Source organism: Schistocerca piceifrons, chromosome 2, assembly GCF_021461385.2.
Source record: "Schistocerca piceifrons isolate TAMUIC-IGC-003096 chromosome 2, iqSchPice1.1, whole genome shotgun sequence".
In the NCBI taxonomy this organism is placed as follows: Eukaryota; Metazoa; Arthropoda; class Insecta; order Orthoptera; family Acrididae; genus Schistocerca; species Schistocerca piceifrons.
In genome coordinates, this window is record NC_060139.1 from 321,293,536 (window position 1) to 321,311,087 (window position 17,552).

A 17,552-nucleotide genomic window follows, 5' to 3' on the forward strand; every position below is an offset into this window, starting at 1 on the left:
AATGAACCAGCTGTGGCAATATTGCTACACCAAATGTTGTAGAAGGTAAAAGTGCTCTTACAGTGTCCATGGCTTCTCTGTTTTGTGCTGATGTTGGCAACAACTGGCGTGTTGAATGACAGGAACTGAGATAAACAAATCATGACTCAGTTGTTGGTAGGCACTTGGAATGCCCATTCATAATTTCGTATGGTTCATGTATAAAGTTAGCTGCAATTATGTTCTATTATATTGGAAATAACCACACCATCAGAATTTTCAGTAAAATGAGAATAAGGCATTCAAGTTGTTGCTACAACGAGGAATGTACATCTTGGACCATGCTACTCATCAGTCTATTGTGACAGTCATATTTTGCTGTTGAGATTCATTGGTTTTGCCAACTCAAAAGCCTGTTATCCCATTCCAACGTAATCCAGGTATTGGACCACAAAGTCCATTCTGACAGCATAACTTCTTTTCTTCTATTCATAATCGCTAATTTCCAAATTGTAAACTAACTTCTTTTCTTTTATTCATCCCGTCTCCGGCTATCCTGATTTAGGTTTTCCGTGATTTCCCTAAATCGTTTCAGACAAATGCCGGGATGGTGCCTTTGAAAGGGCACGGCTGATTTCCTTCCCCATCCTTCCCTCGCCCGAGCTTGCGCTCTGTCTCTAATGACCTCGTTGTCGAGGGGACGTTAAACACTAATCTCCTCCTCCTCCTCTTTTATTCATAATCACTAAATTTGCCAATTGACAATCAAACTGCCACATTCCAACTTTACCCAGGCCTCAGGCTTCGCCACAACTGAGTTTGTTAGTGCATCTATTTTCTTTCCTGTCACCAAATAAATACAAAAGTCAGTAACCAACTTTAAAATTCATGTCTTTATACCTAAAACAAATGTAATTAATTCATATCTTCTACCAAAAGAAATCATTACATTCAGTGATTTTCTTAGGCTACTGTAAACTATGACCCGATTGACTACGACCAGTGTCAGTGAATTTCCAACATCAGTATGCAACATAACAGCTGCTGATGCTGTAATTGCGCTTCAGCTGTTTCAGAAACTTGCTTATAATGCTCACCTGTCTAAATCTATACTTTTCAAACCACTGTGAAGTGTGTCGGAGAAATACTTCCCATTATACCAGGCTTCCTCCCATTCCATTCACTTATGGACTGTGGGAAGAATGATGCCTTAAACACCTCTGTGAATTCTGTATTTAGTCCAATCTTGCCTTTGCAGGCCCTATGGGAGCAATATGTAAAGGGTTGCTATATATTCCAAGATTCATCCTTTAAAGTTGGTTCTAGAAGTTTTGTGAGTAACTTTCCACAGAATGTTCTGTTTCTATCTTCAAATGTATGCCAATTCAGTTCTCTCAGCATCTCCATGACTTTTAGGTTAAACAAGACTGAGGCCATTCGTGCTGCCATTCTATACATTCAGCATCTCCTTTTAATCCGTTTAATACATGCCCCACAAACTCGAGCAGTATTGTAAGATGGGCCACACAAGTGTTTTGTATGGAGTTGCCTTTGTAGACAATTGCATTTTCCAAGAGTTGTACCAGTTAAGCACAGTCTGCTACCTCCTATTCGTACGACTGATCTTATGTGATCATTCCATTTCGTATCTCCATAGTGGTTACACCAGATGTTTATATGAGTTGACTGATTCAAACTGTGACTCATTGATATTGTAGCGATAGAATACTATGTTTTTTCATTTTATAAAGTGAAAAATTTTACATTTCTGAACACTGAAAGCAAGCTACTAACCTTTGTCACCAAGCTGAAATCTCGTCAACATCTGACTAAATATTTGTGCAGTTTCTTTCAGACAGTAGTTCATTATGTGTAGATAATTGCATCATCTTCAAAAAATTTGAGATTACTATTGATATTGCCGACAGATTCATTAAATACAATGTGAACAGCAGTGAACTTCCATGGGGCACCTGAAGTTAATTCTACATCTATTGATGACTCTCCATCTGAGATAACATAATCTGTCTTCATGGAGAAATTCTCAATCCAGTCACAAACCTAGCTTGATACCACATATGACTGTATTAATTTGGTGCATAAGTTAGTAGCATTTTTGTTTTGCACGTTGGTATTCCAGTTGCTATGGGCTTATTTATTGATTATCATTTTTTATTTGTAGTTCACTGTTGCTATTTGAGTTTACGTATTGTTATTTTGTCATTTGGAGATAATGAGTCAGGCTGTGGATGCTAGAAAATGGAGAAATCGGAACATTCCCAACAAATTCTTCTGTTTGAATTCTATAGAAGGGTGACAGCAGTGGAGGCAGCCAGAAACATTTGCACCATGTATAGCGATAGTGCTATTGGACAGAACACGGCAATAAAATGGTTTTCTCACTTTAAGGAGGATCATTTTGATATTAGTGACTCTTCACATTCTGGGTTTGATGAAGATCATTTAAATGCATTTGTCCACAATGATCCACATCACTTTACTGGAGAACTGGCAAATGTATTAACTGTGATTGTTCCAGCATTGTGTGACATATGCATGCAGTGGAGAAGGTTAACAAGTCAGGTCTATGACTAACTCATGCTCTAAGCCAAAAAATCAGTGGGTAGCCATATGTGCATCTCTGCTTGCTCGTCATCAGTTATCTCATGAACAACCCCACCTATTCCTGTCCTGTATCTTTATTGGTGACAAGAAATTGCCTCTTTATGCTAACATAAGGAAAAGATAGGAATGGTTGAGCCCAAAAAAAGCAGCAACCCCCCATACAAAGATGATGTGCATTCATGAACGATAATGTTACACATCTGGTGGAGCTCTTAGGTGCTCTGCATTTGTTTGCTGAGTATGGGCTTGGTGGCCCCAGGGTTCATGAGCTGGGGACTGGTGAGCACTGCATGTCCCCTGTCACCTTAAGCTCAGGGCATGCTTCAGCGACCACTGTATGACGTGGCAGTGGAACTTTGTATGTCAGGGACACAGACCGCGAGGATGGTAAAAAAAAAAAGAACCAAACCTCAGTCTCAAGGTGTGCTGTGTGCTGATGATATGCATGGCTGTTGAGGTGGAACAGTTGTTAGGGGGCAACCTCTGAGGAATCTGCAGCACCTCGGTTGTATCAGGCTTACCTGGGCACACTACGTAGACTTTTGACTGTTAAGAGGTGAGAGGAAACCTTTGAGAAATTCTCCTCTTTTTACATTCAAAAGGGTTTAGAAGGTATAACAGTGACATTAAAATCAGTCAAGCAGTCACGAGATGGGACACTGTTGGTCAAAACTCTAATTCCCATTAAACAACGAACCTGCAGAAAGTGATAAGCTGTGGGAGTATTCCATTGGAACGGAGCTCCACAACACATTGAATTACAGCAGAGGTGTTGTGACATGCAAGAATTTTTGGACATTCCCAGAGAAGATCTGAAAGTTGAGTTAGCCCAGTGGGGAACAGTTGATATGCAGAATGTCAAGGAAAGGGTGGATGATGATCTTTTCAAATCTGACTCCTTTGTCCTGACTTTCAGCAGCACGAAATTTCCAGAGCATGTTAAGACAGGTTTCCTTCACCTCAGCGTGCGGCCTTATGTCCCCAACCCAATGCACTTTTTCAAATGCCGGTGCTTTGTGCATACTACTCTTGGGTGTAAGGGAGAAGAAACTTGTGGCAAATGTGGTAAGGTCACCCACGAAGATGTCGCTTGTTGATCACCGTTGAAGTGTGTTAGTTCCTCTGGAGCTCTTCCTGCCTGGAGTCGAGACTGCAGTGTAAACCTTGAAGAACGGAAGATACAAGAGCGAAGGGGACAAAGCACATCCCACATAATGAAGCCAAAAAAATGTATAAAGCCATGATGCCACCAACATTCGCCACATCCTTTGCTTCAGTACTGAAACGAGCCAGTGCAGCGAGTCGATGCTACACAAACAGAGGCTGCCAGTTTCAGTGTCACCACTAGTACCTGCATTTGTCAATGCACTTGTGCTACTGCAGGCATTTCGAGGTCCCCCGTCCCCTCCAGAACTTCAGAAAAGGCCTTGGTTGCTGACATTGTGGGACTTCCTGTTCCACCAAAGATCAAGTCTTGTCCACCGTCTAGCACTGCAATACCACTTCTGCGGGTGTGGCTCTGAAGCCACATGAAGATTGAAGTCAAAGGAAAAGAATCATCCACTGAAGAAGAAAGGATGTATAGTGTCTGATGATGTTGATGTCATCCTGTCTGATGCCTATCTTGAATCTTCTTCAGAGGCGATGGACCTTGATGTCGGACTGAGCTACCACCCACTGTGAGCTCCCCTCCCCGGCAGAAAGCCAGGATGAAAGTGCTACCCCTGTGATAGATGGTTCCCGTATTACAGTGGAAGTTTAGTGGAGGAAAATCCTAGAACAGGAATGCCCCCTGTGCTTGTATCTGCAGGAAATGCATTTTAAAGTGTGTGGTGCGCTGTACTGTGAGACTATACGCTCTATTGCAAAAATTACCTGACTGGGGCAAGGGGCAAGGGAGGGGTCACTGTGTTTGTCAATAATGCACACCACTCCTCTGCTGTCCTCCTGGTTACTGACCTGCAAGAAGTTGCCATTAAAAAAACGTGTGTTGGAAGATCACAGTTTGCTCCCTGTATCTAATTCTGCATGATGTGGTAGACTCTGAGGCTGTCACATATCATATGGAACAACTCCCCTTGCATTTCTCCTACTGTGAGAGTTCAAAGCCCGTCATGTTTTGTGCAGTTCGACTTCTACTTGTCCTTGGTGTCAGGTTTTGGAGAGCCTCATGACATCTCATGAGCTGTGCATCCTCGGCACAAGTTCTTCCACCTATTTTTGTGCTGCTACTGGGTCATTGTCAGCCATCAGCCTCTTCTTTCTGCTCTCCAGCCCTTGTAGACTGTACAGTGGGAAGTCACTGATGACCTTCGTTCCACCAACCTAGTTCCTACTCCACATTCACCTGCTGGGAGGGGGGGGGGGGGGTAGCATTACCTGAAGAGAAGCCACAAAAATGGCCACAAAAATGGATGGTCAGTAGGGCTAACTGGGTGCTGTTCAACCAGTGGTCTGTATTTGAACACTGTGACAGTATCCAGGAATGGGTGGACCACACATTACATGAATGATCCATCATACCACTGACTTATCCATCCCAAAGCCTTCAGCTGATCTTCGGAGGCAACTTGTATCTTGGTGGACTGGTGAGTGTCACCTAGCAATCTGGGCCAGGTTTGTGTTTTTTTTTTTCTATGGTTTAAGTGCTGCCTGACAGCAGAGAACCTCGCAGCATTTCATGTCGCAAGAGCCAAGGCTTCACACGTAATTAAGGAAAACAGGAAAAGGCCATGGCAAGTGTTCCTGGCCTTCGTCAACCGTTCCACTTGTTCTACGAAAGTATGAGAAGCCATCTGCAGGATTTATGCTAAACACAGCTGGTTAACCAATAGCAGCAGTGCTGAAACAGGTGTCTCCAAACAAAGCTCAGGGGCATTGCTCAGATGATGGCAGAGCATCTTACAACTCCCCTTTCTCCATTTGCGAGCTGGAGTCAGCAGTGTCTGATACTCATGACACTGCAGACACTGCACCAAGTCACAACCAAATTTATCTTACATGGCAGACACCCAACTTCCCTGATTCCTAGAGACAGGCAATTCTGATACCTCTCCTCAAACCAGGAAAGTACCACATGTGTCCCAGTAGTTACTGGAACATTGCCTTAACAAGCTGTCTAGGAAAGACCCTGGAGTGTATGGTTACCCATTACCTTGTCTGGTTGTTTTTAGAAACCAGGCAACTCCTTAGCTGCTCTCAGTGTGGATTCCGGAGATTTTGGTCCGCTGTTGACAACCTGACCCTACTAGAGGCAGCTATTCAGCAGGCTTTCCTGTGTGAACATCACTGTCCTGGCATATTCTTTGATATCGGTAAGGTGTTCAACACTACTTGGAGACACAATATTCTGGTCCCACTCCATCAGTGGGGATTTTGTGGCCAGCTCCCCGTTTTCACATGGTCCTTTCTGTCTAAGCATTGTTTTAGATCTTGAGTTGGTGACATGCTGTCAGATAATTTGGAATAGGAGAATGGTGTTACTCAGGGCAGTGTTTTAAGTGGTACCCTCTTTGCCATAGTCATCAACAATATCACATATGTGGTACAGAGTTCTGTAAAGTGCTCCTTAAGTGTGTGTGTGTGTGTGTGTGTGTGTGTGTGTGTGTGTGTGTGTGTGCGCGTGTGTGTGTGTGTGCACGTGCATATTTTAATTGTTCTTGTCATATTTGTAATTTACCCAACTTGCTTCTGAGGGACACCGTTCTACATTTTAAAGACTCAGTGAGGTTTCTGGGCCTCATTTTTTACTCCAAATTATCATAGTTACCACACCCAAAGGAACTGAAAGCCAGAGCCCAGAAGGTGCTGAATATCATAAAGTGCCTTAGCCACAGGCCTTGGGCAGCAGACAGGGGTGTCTGCTCCAGTTTTATAGGGCTTTTGTGCATTCACAGCTGTACTATGAATACACAGTGTATCCGTCAGTGAGGCCTTTCTACCTGAAGATTCATGATGTCATCCACCATGAAGGGATTAGGCTGGTCACAGGTGCTTTGGAAGACCAGCCCCACCCCCAGTTTCTGTGCTGAGGCTGGGAAACCACCACTCACCATCCGGTGACAGCTCCTTGTGGTGCAACAGACTCGCAAGTTCCTCACATCTCTCACTTGAGCCACTTACCATACTGTTGCTTGTCTGCATGTGGAATGCCTTTTCCCCAATCATGCATGAGCAACAATGCTGTTTAGGACCTGAGTGCAACAAGTGCTGGAATCACTCGGTGTGTGGAGCATGTCCATCCCAAATCCAGGGTTTTAACTGCTTGCCACTGTGGTCACTGCAGCGGCCCAGTATAATTTTAGATTTAGTGCAGTACAGGCGGGCTTAATCTCCTGCTTCTGTTTTTAATGCAATATTTCCTGATATTTTGTGTGAGCACCACTGGTGTGTACCTGTCATTACAGATGGGTCTAAACAGGGGACTCTGTTGGTTGCTCTGTTGTTTTCCTGAATCGTGTTGTCAGGGTCCGGCTGTCTCAAGACTTTACTGTCTTCGATGCAGAATTATATGTGAACTTTTGGGCTCTGGAGGAGATGGGATGTTCTTCCAGTACTAAATTTCTTGTCTGTTCCAATTCTCTGAGTGCCCTTCACTCTCTACAACATTTGTATCCAGTGCATAAAGTAGCACAGATTGTCCAGGATGCCTGCCTACCATTACGACAACTGCAAGAAGGAGGTGTCTTTCTGCTGGGTACCAGGACACATGCGTATTGCAGGGAATGGAAGGACAGATTTAACAGTGAAGTTGGTGTATCATGATCCTCAGTTATTTTAGTTTGCCATCTCCCTGCATGCTCTAATCTTTCTGTTGATATTTGGAGTCTTTCATTGGTGGGAGGATGAGTGGCTGGAAGTGACAGAGAATAAGCTCCGTTTAGTAAAGCCCATGATGTGTCCGTGGCGTACCTCCTTCCAGCCACATCGACGGGATGAGGTCCTCCTTACTTGTTTGTGCATAGGCCAGAGCTCAATAATGCATAACTTCCTGCTCCAGTCTGAGGACCCTCCAGATGCTTGTAGTCTACAGATCACTGTGCGCCACATTTTACTGGACTGTGTTTTATTTTCTGACCAGTGGGGCACAGTGGATTTGCTGATGTATTTGTCCTCTATTTTAGGAAACATTCAAATGAATGTGGTTAGAGTTTTAAAGTTTCGTGAACTGTCCAATATTTTTCCCAAGATATCAGAGAGATGATTTTAATATGTTAACAGGTTGGCTGGCTCACACATGTTTTTTGTAAGTGGTCTGCCAGTGACATTTTCTTGTTTCTTTTTTTAGTTCATTTGTCATTTTACTTGTGTTGTAATCTCATATATAGCACCGTTCGCTCTTTTTCTGCTGTCTTACTGCGTGTGAGATAGAGTGATTGTGTGGTCAATTCGAGTGAGGTGGGAGTAGGTTTCCTACTTACTGTATGACAATTTTGGTGGAACAGTAATGGTGTGGTGTGCTATGAATAGCTTCCCCAAGGTCTAATCATCACTGCTGATATTTATTGTCAACAAGCAACAAGTGAGACATCTTGCGGTGCACCCCAAGAACAATGACCAGGAAGTCTGCGTGAAGTGACGCGCATTCTACTGGAGTGACAAAAAACACTATACAGGATCTGGGTTGGGAAGTTATTCCACACTCACCTTATTCACCTGAACTTGTGCCCTCAGATCTTCATCTTTTCCAATTTCTCTCAAACATCATTCAAGGAACTTCCTTTTCCGGACAAAATGCATTCTGAACATGGCTTGATGAGTTCTTTGCCTCGAAACCACATGATTTCTATTGTTGCAGAATTGAAAAGTTTCTAGCTTTGGCAGACTGTTGTAAATAGTGAAGGAGAATGTATTATTGATGACTGAAGTCTCTGTTATGTGTATCTGTTCTGTTTATTTAATTTATGGAGAAACAATACACGTTTGTGCACCAACCTGAGGCTTTGGTTAGTAAGTGTACTTGTGGTACTGAGTCAAATGCCTTTTGGAAGTCAAGAAACGCAGTATCTAGCCTACTTGACTGGCTTGATCCATAACTTTCAGTATATCTTGGGAGAAAAGCACAAGTTCAGTTTCACACCATGAATGTTTTTGGAATACATGCTAGTTCGCATGGAGGAAGTCATTCTGTTCAAGATACTTCTTCACATTTAAGCTCGGAATATGTTCTAAGATTCTGCAACAAATGGTTGTCAAGGATATTGGGTGGTGGTTTTGTGGATCACTTTTGGTGCCATTGTTGTAGATACACGTGACCTGTGCTGTCTTCCAACTACTGGGCACAGTGTTTTGCTTGACTGATTTTTGGTGTGTTATGTTTAACAAAATGGCTAACTCAGCTGCAGTTCAGTATAGAATCTGATAGAGATCCCATCAGGCCCTGGAGCTTTGTTTTGTTTTACATATGTCAGCAGTCTCTCAATATCACTGACACTAACATTCATTTCACTTTTTCTTGCAGAAGTACGAGAATTGGGGCACAGTACTCATGGGTTTCCCTTTGTAAAGAAACATTTGAAAACAGAATTAAGCAGTTCTGCTTTTGCTTTGTACCTTCAGTTTCAATTCCTTTCTCGTCCATGAGTGAATGTCTGGGCACTATCTTTGATACCACTAACAGCCTTTACATATGATCAGAATTTCCTCTGGTTTTGAGAGACATGCTACGATAATATTCTGCTACGGTTTAGTTGCTTAAGGCTTCATGCAGTACCCTCTTGACAGCGAAACACATTTCATTTACCATCTCTCTGTCTATAACACTAAGCCTTGTTTTATGTCTATTATGCAATAATCTCGTTTTCTTAAAACTTCCTTTATCACGAATGTTTACCATCGAGTGTCCCTTCCTTCATGAACAAGACTATGGCCGCGACTATGTCAGTCAATTTTAGAGTGGAGATCACTGTACGTGTCACTGAAATCTCCTGGCGAAGTTCCTCCAGCATGCATGGCTTATGTCGATAGATATTATCTTTCACAGTTCCCCACAAGTAAAAGTCCATAGGTGTTAGACCTGGTGACTGTGGAGGGAACTCAATGGGCTCGCTTTGACCAATCCAGTGCCCCGGAAAATTGTCATCCAGGAAAGCTCGTATGGCTAGGTGGTAGGGTGGGGATGTCCTGTCCAGTTGGTAGAAGACCTCTTCATCAGCTCCATAAAGCGCACGTATACCTGGCAAAATTGATGGACGTAACATTTCCAGGTCCACTTCTCTAGTGACAGTAGCATCAAAGATGAAGGGTCCTACTAAGCCCCTAGATGATAGTCCGCACCACACATGAACCCCTGGTAGATTGACCACTTTATCCACATAAACATGCGGATTTCCCAGTGCCTAGTCCACACTGTTATGCCGATTAATGGTTCCATCAAGTTTAAATTGTGCCTTGTCACTCCACACTGCCTTTGTCACAAATTGTTCATCATCAGTTACCATTTGCTGATACCGTTTACAAAATTGCATTTGGCGATCAGGATTGTCATTATTAACCGTGTGCAATAATCGTGGAATGTCAACTTTCCACTTTGCAGCTTTCAGAATTCTTTGTACACTTGTACTGCTAACCCCCACTTCACGTGCACAGTGCATAGCAGACTTCTGTTGAGAATTAACAAATGTTTCCAACATGAGAGCTGACGAAGCAGGACTTGTAGATGTGTGCTGTCTTCCTGATCTTCCTTTGTGAATATCACAACTCGTTCCATGCATTTCAAACTTGGCAATGATGCATTTAATTTTTAGCTAGGTTGGTGGTTCTGTTTTAAAAACCCGCCTCCACTGATGTTGCAATTCAATGGTGTTATCAAAATTGAAAAACCACTCCACAATACATTTTCGCTGTTCGTATGTCAAGCGTGCTACAGCCATCTTGTTTTCTCAATACCGAGATGAAAGTACTAACAGCTGTTGAGCCAAAGATCATACTACACCACACTCGTAACTCAAATTGAAAGACAATATCGATATCTCGATAGAGCGTGTCTAAGAGTGTATACATTTTTCTGGTGGACTCTGTAGTTCAAAATTATATAAATCATGGATCAGTGATACAGTGTACCTCATACAAGTTTTGAACACTGTGGAAGTAAATTGGCCTATAATGTGAAGCATCGTCATCTAGTACTTAGTCACAAATGTTTTAATATATTCTTGTTTTATGTTTTATTTTTTACGTGATGCTTTACATGCTACTGTGAAGTACTAGGTTTGATAGGTGTCTTTGTTTTTTCCTCCAGATTTCCACTGTTCACAGTGTTAGACTCCTAGTTATCGGAGTGTTTTGAGCACTTAATGCTTTGTCAGTCTATTTGTATTTGCATTCTTTCTTCATTAATCTTTACCCAGACTTTCTGTGGTTAGTAGGATGCAAATCCCATTCAGAGGTTAGTCCTTGCATTTGGCAAAAAGAGTTATGTCATTTTTTTGTACCATGGCTTTGGTATCTGTATCTCATTACAATTTTATTCTCTTTCTATTTTTTATTCAGTTGCTTCATTGCTTCTTAAAAAAAGCTAATCAACAGTGATGATAAATTACAACCATTCTTTACATTTGCTGTAATGTGAACTTGTTTTGTGATTTCAAGCTTTTATTACTCCCACTTGCATTTTTTTATATTGTGACTTTCATTATTGTTTCATGAATAAAGGAAAGCATTCAGATGCAGTCAGCAGAAGCGGCAGCTGCAGCAGAGTTCAGCCGCTTGCGGCCACTCTGCACAGCTGTTATGAAAGATCCAACATTGGACAATATAATGAAACTGAACACTGTCTTATTGTGCTGCCCACGGGAAGCATTGCAGGCCCTACAGGCATATGTGATGTTTCCATTGGAAGCTCATCTCCGCGCACCACAGACAAGGTAGAATGTAGTTTTTTTTTCCTGTTTTGAGAATACATAGTCAATCGTGCTTTGAGAGTATATGGCCAATCATTGCTCCAGATATGTTTCTACATCTATACTCTGCAAACCAATGGGTAGTGCATGAAAGAGGGTAATTCCCACTGTACAAATTATTAGAGCTTCTTCCTATTCCGTTCGGGTATTCACATGCGATTACTTAAGTAGCACTGTGCATGCTGTAAGTAGTCCAGTTTTGTCTTCATGGTATATACATACTTGCTGAAGATTATGTTTAGATTCCTCATTTAATGTTGGTTCTTGAAATTATGTAAATAAGTTTTCATAGGGTAATTTGCGTCTGTCTTTAAGCATGTCATTTCAGTTGCCTCTGCATCTCTGTGGCAATAACTTGTGTATCAGACAAACCTGTGACTATTTGTTCTGCACTTGTTTGTATATATTCAATGTCCCGTGCAAGTCGTATTTGGTATGGGGCCCTTACACTGAGCAATATTCTAAGATGGGTCACACGTATGTTCTGTAAGCAAGCCCATTTATAGACCGATTACATTTTCCTAGTATCCAACGTATGAACCGAAGTCTACCACCCACTTTATCTATGACTGAACTTTTTTTGTTCCATTTCATATCCCTACAAATTGTTACAGCCGTATGTGTTTGCTGATTCCTGTTGTGACTTATTTATATTGTAGTCGTAGGACACTAGATTTTTTCACTTTCCAAAATATACAGTGTAATATTTCTGAATTTTTAAACTAAATTGGCAAGCTTTGCGACACTTTGAAATCTTTTCAAGATTTTACTCGCTCTTTTTACACACATTGTTTTGTGAAAGCTATTTCTCTGACTGTATGTTAAATTATTATGATGCAAAAACATTCCAGTCAGTAACATTTATTACTCATAATATTTCACGATTAATAGGTGTAAGTATAGTGATTGGCTATGGGTTACATATGGAACCTTTCTTACTTTTTCATTCTAACCAAAATGGATGCACTGCAAATGAACTCGTAAAGAGAAACTTACATTTTAAGTAAAATAATTCTGGGTTAAATGTTTTGGTTGCGCGGGTGTGAGTTGGTGAAGCCAGCAAATATGACCTGACTGAAAGCAAGTCTTTGGAGAGAGGTTGTGGTGAAACTTCCTGCCAGATTAAAACTGTGTGCCAGACCGAGACTCGAACTCGAGACCTTTGCCTTTCGCGGGCAAATGCTCTACCAACTGAGCTACCCAAGCACGACTCACGCCCCATCCTCACAGCTTTACTTCTGCCAGTATCTGTGAGGATGGGGCGTGAGTCGTGCTTGGGTAGTTCAGTTGGTAGAGCAGTTGCCCACGAAAGGCAAAGGTCCCGAGTTCAAGTCTTGGTCCAGTACACAATTTTAATCTGCCAGGAAGTTTCATATCAGCGCACACTCCGCTGCAGAGTGAAAATCTCATTCTGGAGAGGTTGTGGTGTTAGCATAGCCTGAGGTCTAGGGTAGATTGGAAGATAATAGATTGATTGTGAGTTTTGGAAGCCAGTGAAAGTGATGTAAGGAACAAATTCACTACAATTACTGAACAGTTAAAAATCATTATTTGGGCTGTATACCATGTTAACTTTGAGGATGAAAGCTATTGTTTTTCCAGATACATTGCAAATTCTATGGTTGTATTCATTTCAGGATTTGGCGCAAATACTTCAACTCCTAACTCTGAAACTAAACATCTGTCTGCTGCTTTCTCATTGGGCACTTGAAAACAGCTGTAGACACACTTGTTTATGTTTCCATCACTTCAAATGGCATTTGCTGCCATCATTGCTTCACAAGACACACAAATAATGACAATGCCTGTGATCTGAATTCTTAGCAGTATATTTGGTGGAATCCATAGAGAACCAGTCTCATAACAGAAAAATGATCAAATTAGGAGGGAGTAGGATAGAAGAAACCTCATCAATAACAAATTGTGATGCTTCATTGCTTAAATACCTGTTATCATAGAGTCTATAGTGAATACGGTTGACATTAGTGGACTGTGTAAAAGTAGGAGTCCCTATGCCATATGGTTTAAATTAGGGTTAGGGTTGTTTAATATTTACCGCTAGTAGCAATGGATGGTGCCACTAAATGGAAAGAATCTTGAGAAACCCTTTGGTGGCTTAGTTCAACAAGAGATTCTTGAACTAGGAGCAGATCAGTACCACAAGTCCTCCATAACTTATCAGTTTGGGGTATTCCTCAGTGAATACTGTTTGGCATGACTAGAATAGTGCACAAAGAAAAAAGTACTCAGCCTTAAAAGTGTGCTATGAGCTGATGGGGTGGGTGGGTGATGAGAGGAAACAGTTTGTGGTAACAGCCGGGGAACATCACACCTCAGTTTTAGGATTTTCTATTATTTGAAAGATGGAAAAACTGATGCAAGCTGACCTTGGGGAAGATCATTTTGGATTCTCTAGGAATGTAGGAACATGAAGCAATACTGACTCTATGACTTCTCATAGAAGATAGGTTAAGGAAAGGCAAGCCTGTTATGTTTATAGCATTTGTAGATGTAGAGAAAGCTTTTGACAGTGTTGACTGGCGTACTCTCTTTCACATTCTAAAGGTGGCAGTGGTAAAATATAAGGAGCGAAAGGCTATTTACAATTTGTACAGAAACCAGATGGCATTTAGAAGAGTGGAGGGGCATGAAAGGGAAGCAGTGAAGGGAGTGGGACAGGGCCTATCCCTGATGTTATTCAATCTGTGTATTGAGTGAGTAGTAAAGGAAACAAAAGAAAAATTTGGAGAAGGAATTAAAGTTCTGGGAGGAGAAATAAAAACTTTCTAATACATGAATATCTTAACTGAGACTGTTAAGCCAGCTTAAGTAAAAATGTCTGTTAGATTTCAGTTTTGGCGGCACTTGGTCACAACAGTCAAGATTAGGATATTTTGTGTATGAACTATTTATTAATAGTGCATAACAATGTTTCATTCTGACAGTGTGTTAATTCTGTAAATATTAGCTGTTCCAATTTACCGCATTGTATTCACCTATTTCGACAATCTCCTGATAAATGATCAGGGTAGTAAGTGTTATATTCAAATGTTTTATGTTTTTGTTATACTTTCTGACATGTTCCACACCCACGAGAATAATCTCATTTTTTGCGTCTATGGAACAAAAACCGAATCTAATCTAATCTGAGGTTTGCTGATGACTTGTAATTCTGTCGGAGACAGCAAAGAACTTGGAATAGCAGCTTAACAGAATGGACAGTGTCTTGAAAGGAGAATATAAGATGAACGTCAACAAAAGCAAAACTAGGATAATGGAATGTAGATGAAGTAAATCAGGTGATGGTCAGGGAATTAGATTAGGAAATGAGACTTAAAATAGTAGATGAGTTTTGCTATTTGGGCAGCAAAATAACTGATGATACAAAATGTAGACTGGCAAAGGCAAAAAAGCCATTTCTGAAGAGAAATTTGTTAACATCGAGTCTAGATTTAAGCATCAGGAAATCTTTTCTGAAAGTATTTGTTTGGAGTGTAGCCATGTATAAAAGTGAAATATGGACAATACACAGTTTAAATAAAAAGAGAATAGAAGCTTCCAAAATGAGGTGCTACAGAAGAATGCTGAAGATTAGAGGTGTAGATCATGTAACTAATGAGGATGCACTGAATAGAATTGGGGGAGGGGGAGGGGGGAGAGTTTGTGGGACAATATGACTAAAAGAAGGGATCAGTTCATAGGACACATTCTGAGACATCAAGGGATCACCAGTTTAGTACTGAAAGGAAATGTGGGGGTAAAAATCGTAGACGGAGACAAAGAAATGAATACAGTAAGCAGATTCAGAAGGATGTAGGTTGGAGTAGTTATGCGGAAATGAAGAGGCTTGCACAGGATAGAGTAGCAAGGAGAGCTACATCAAACCAGTCTTCGGACTGAAGACCACAACAAGAACAACATCATTATTTGATTGAGAACAACAACATCATTACTTGATTGAGATGCTACAAAACCCGCAATGGGGAAAGACGACAATATGAAAAGGATATATAGCTACTCACTACGTATAGGTGACATTGAGTCATGAACGGGCACAATGAAAAAGACTGTTAAACTTTTAGCTTTCAGGCAAAAAGAATGCTCCTTCCGAAACAGAAAACATACACACACACACACACACACACACACACACACACACACGCGCGCACACAAGCAAAATTCACACCAAACTCTGTGAGGTATTGGTAATGCTGTCTCATGTATGAGGCATCACTCATCTGATGCTATTGATGCCCCTGATATTCAGAAGGATGTAGGTTGCAGTAGGTACTGGGAGATGAAGAAGCTTGCACAGGATAGAGTAGCATGGAGAGCTGCATCAAACCAGTCTCAGGACTGAAGACCACAACAACAACATACCTTACCGTAATGGCAGAATCATAGACATGAACAACACTAATGCACTTAGGTTGCTGTTGTACCTGCCACAGAGACCTGTAACTCTAATATTTACATATCTGTCAATGGTGAGTATGTGTACTGAATTACATTGACATCTAACTGTGTTTTCTGGGTGCTACATTTGTTTTGTCAGGCAGTCTATTTTGTATGAGAGCAGGGTCATTGAGATTAGAACCCATGCTGAAATATACTTATTTTTCCCTCTCTAAGAGACATTCATAGAGTGGTATGATGATGTGCCTGCCGCTCACGGTACATGTGCTTGTAGAGCATAGATGTAAATAAATACTGAAGGACTATTTTTAACAGGAGAGTAACAGCGTATTAAGTATTGGTTTTTATATTACTAGATACTGTTTCAGTTGTTCTGATTTTCAGTCCTGGCTGCCATTTGATTACTTTTAGCTATTTTTTCATTATTTTGATTTTTTCTTCAAAAATATTTAGTAATATTAAAATATGTGATTATGAGATAAGTCAAAGCATTTATAACAGTATATAGATAATGCATGTACTTAGGAATAGAGGTATCATGCAGCTAAACCATGAAATCATGTGGTAAGGTTATTGACATAGTTTTTTTTATGAGATTTGCTGTAGAAAATTTTTTATGAGATTTGCTGTAGAAAAAATGGCAATGTCGTACTTCCAAATTTATTGTTTTAGGTTGAAAACCCGACAGGCCCTTGTTGATTCTTTAAAGATTCTTCTGAAAGTAACGGAGGCTGATAACATCAACACATTTTTCAGAATATATACACTGATATTTAATCATTTGTATGACAAAGATCAAGAGAATTTAAGTAAGTATTTTAATCAAGACTTTGCAATGAATTTTTTACTTTAGGCATCAGAAATAGAAATAGTGATTGAATGTGTAGTAATACTTAGGAATAATTCCTTAGGTAAGAAAAATTTGAAGCCAAGTTATCTTTAAGAGGTCATATGAAAAGAAAACTTGGTGTTGAAAATATAAAGCCCAAGGATTTAATTTTTAACTCTTTTCTTAAGATAGCGACATTAGCTGATAAGACTTTTACTGTGATACAGTGTTATTATTTAAAGACAACAGTTGCTAATTACCATATAGTGGAGATGTTGAGTTGCAGATAGGCACAATAAAAGACTGTCAATCAGAGCTTTCAGCCAAACAGGCCTTCATGAGAAATAGACAAAACACACACACACACACACACACACACACACACACACACACACACACACACACACACACACACACACAAGACCTCAGTCTCTGGCTACCAAGGCCAGACTGCGAGCAGCAGCACATTATTCTGTTAGTGAGAGTGTGCAGGGACGAGGTGGAGAGAGGATAGGGCAGTTAGGTACAGTCGGGAGGTTAGATAGAGGGTGGGGGAGAGGGGAGGGTTAACAGAAAAGGAGAGACGTGAAGAGACTGGGTATGTTGGTGGAATAGAGGACAATGTAGTGCTGGAATGGAACCAGGGAAGGGGCTAGATGGGTAATAACAATGACTAATGAAGGTTGAGGACAGGAGGGTTACGGGAAGGTAGGATATATTGCAGGGAGAGTTCCCACCAGCACAATTCAGAAAAGCTCACTGTTGGTGGGAAGGATCAAGATGGCACAGGCTGTGAAGCAGTC

General features: G+C 41.0%; 1 protein-coding gene across 2 annotated transcripts in view; it reads left to right on the top strand.

The window, feature by feature from the left end:
* LOC124776779 (TELO2-interacting protein 1 homolog) overlaps window positions 1–17,552 on the top strand; it is a 153,002-nt gene that overhangs the window by 5,047 nt on the left and 130,403 nt on the right. For both annotated transcript variants that reach the window (XM_047251917.1, XM_047251918.1), the window contains exons 2-3: window positions 11,257–11,468; window positions 16,593–16,729. In XM_047251917.1, coding sequence (XP_047107873.1) covers window positions 11,269–11,468; window positions 16,593–16,729 — 337 coding nt within the window. In that variant the 5' untranslated portion in view covers window positions 11,257–11,268. The remainder of the gene's footprint in view (window positions 1–11,256; window positions 11,469–16,592; window positions 16,730–17,552) is intronic.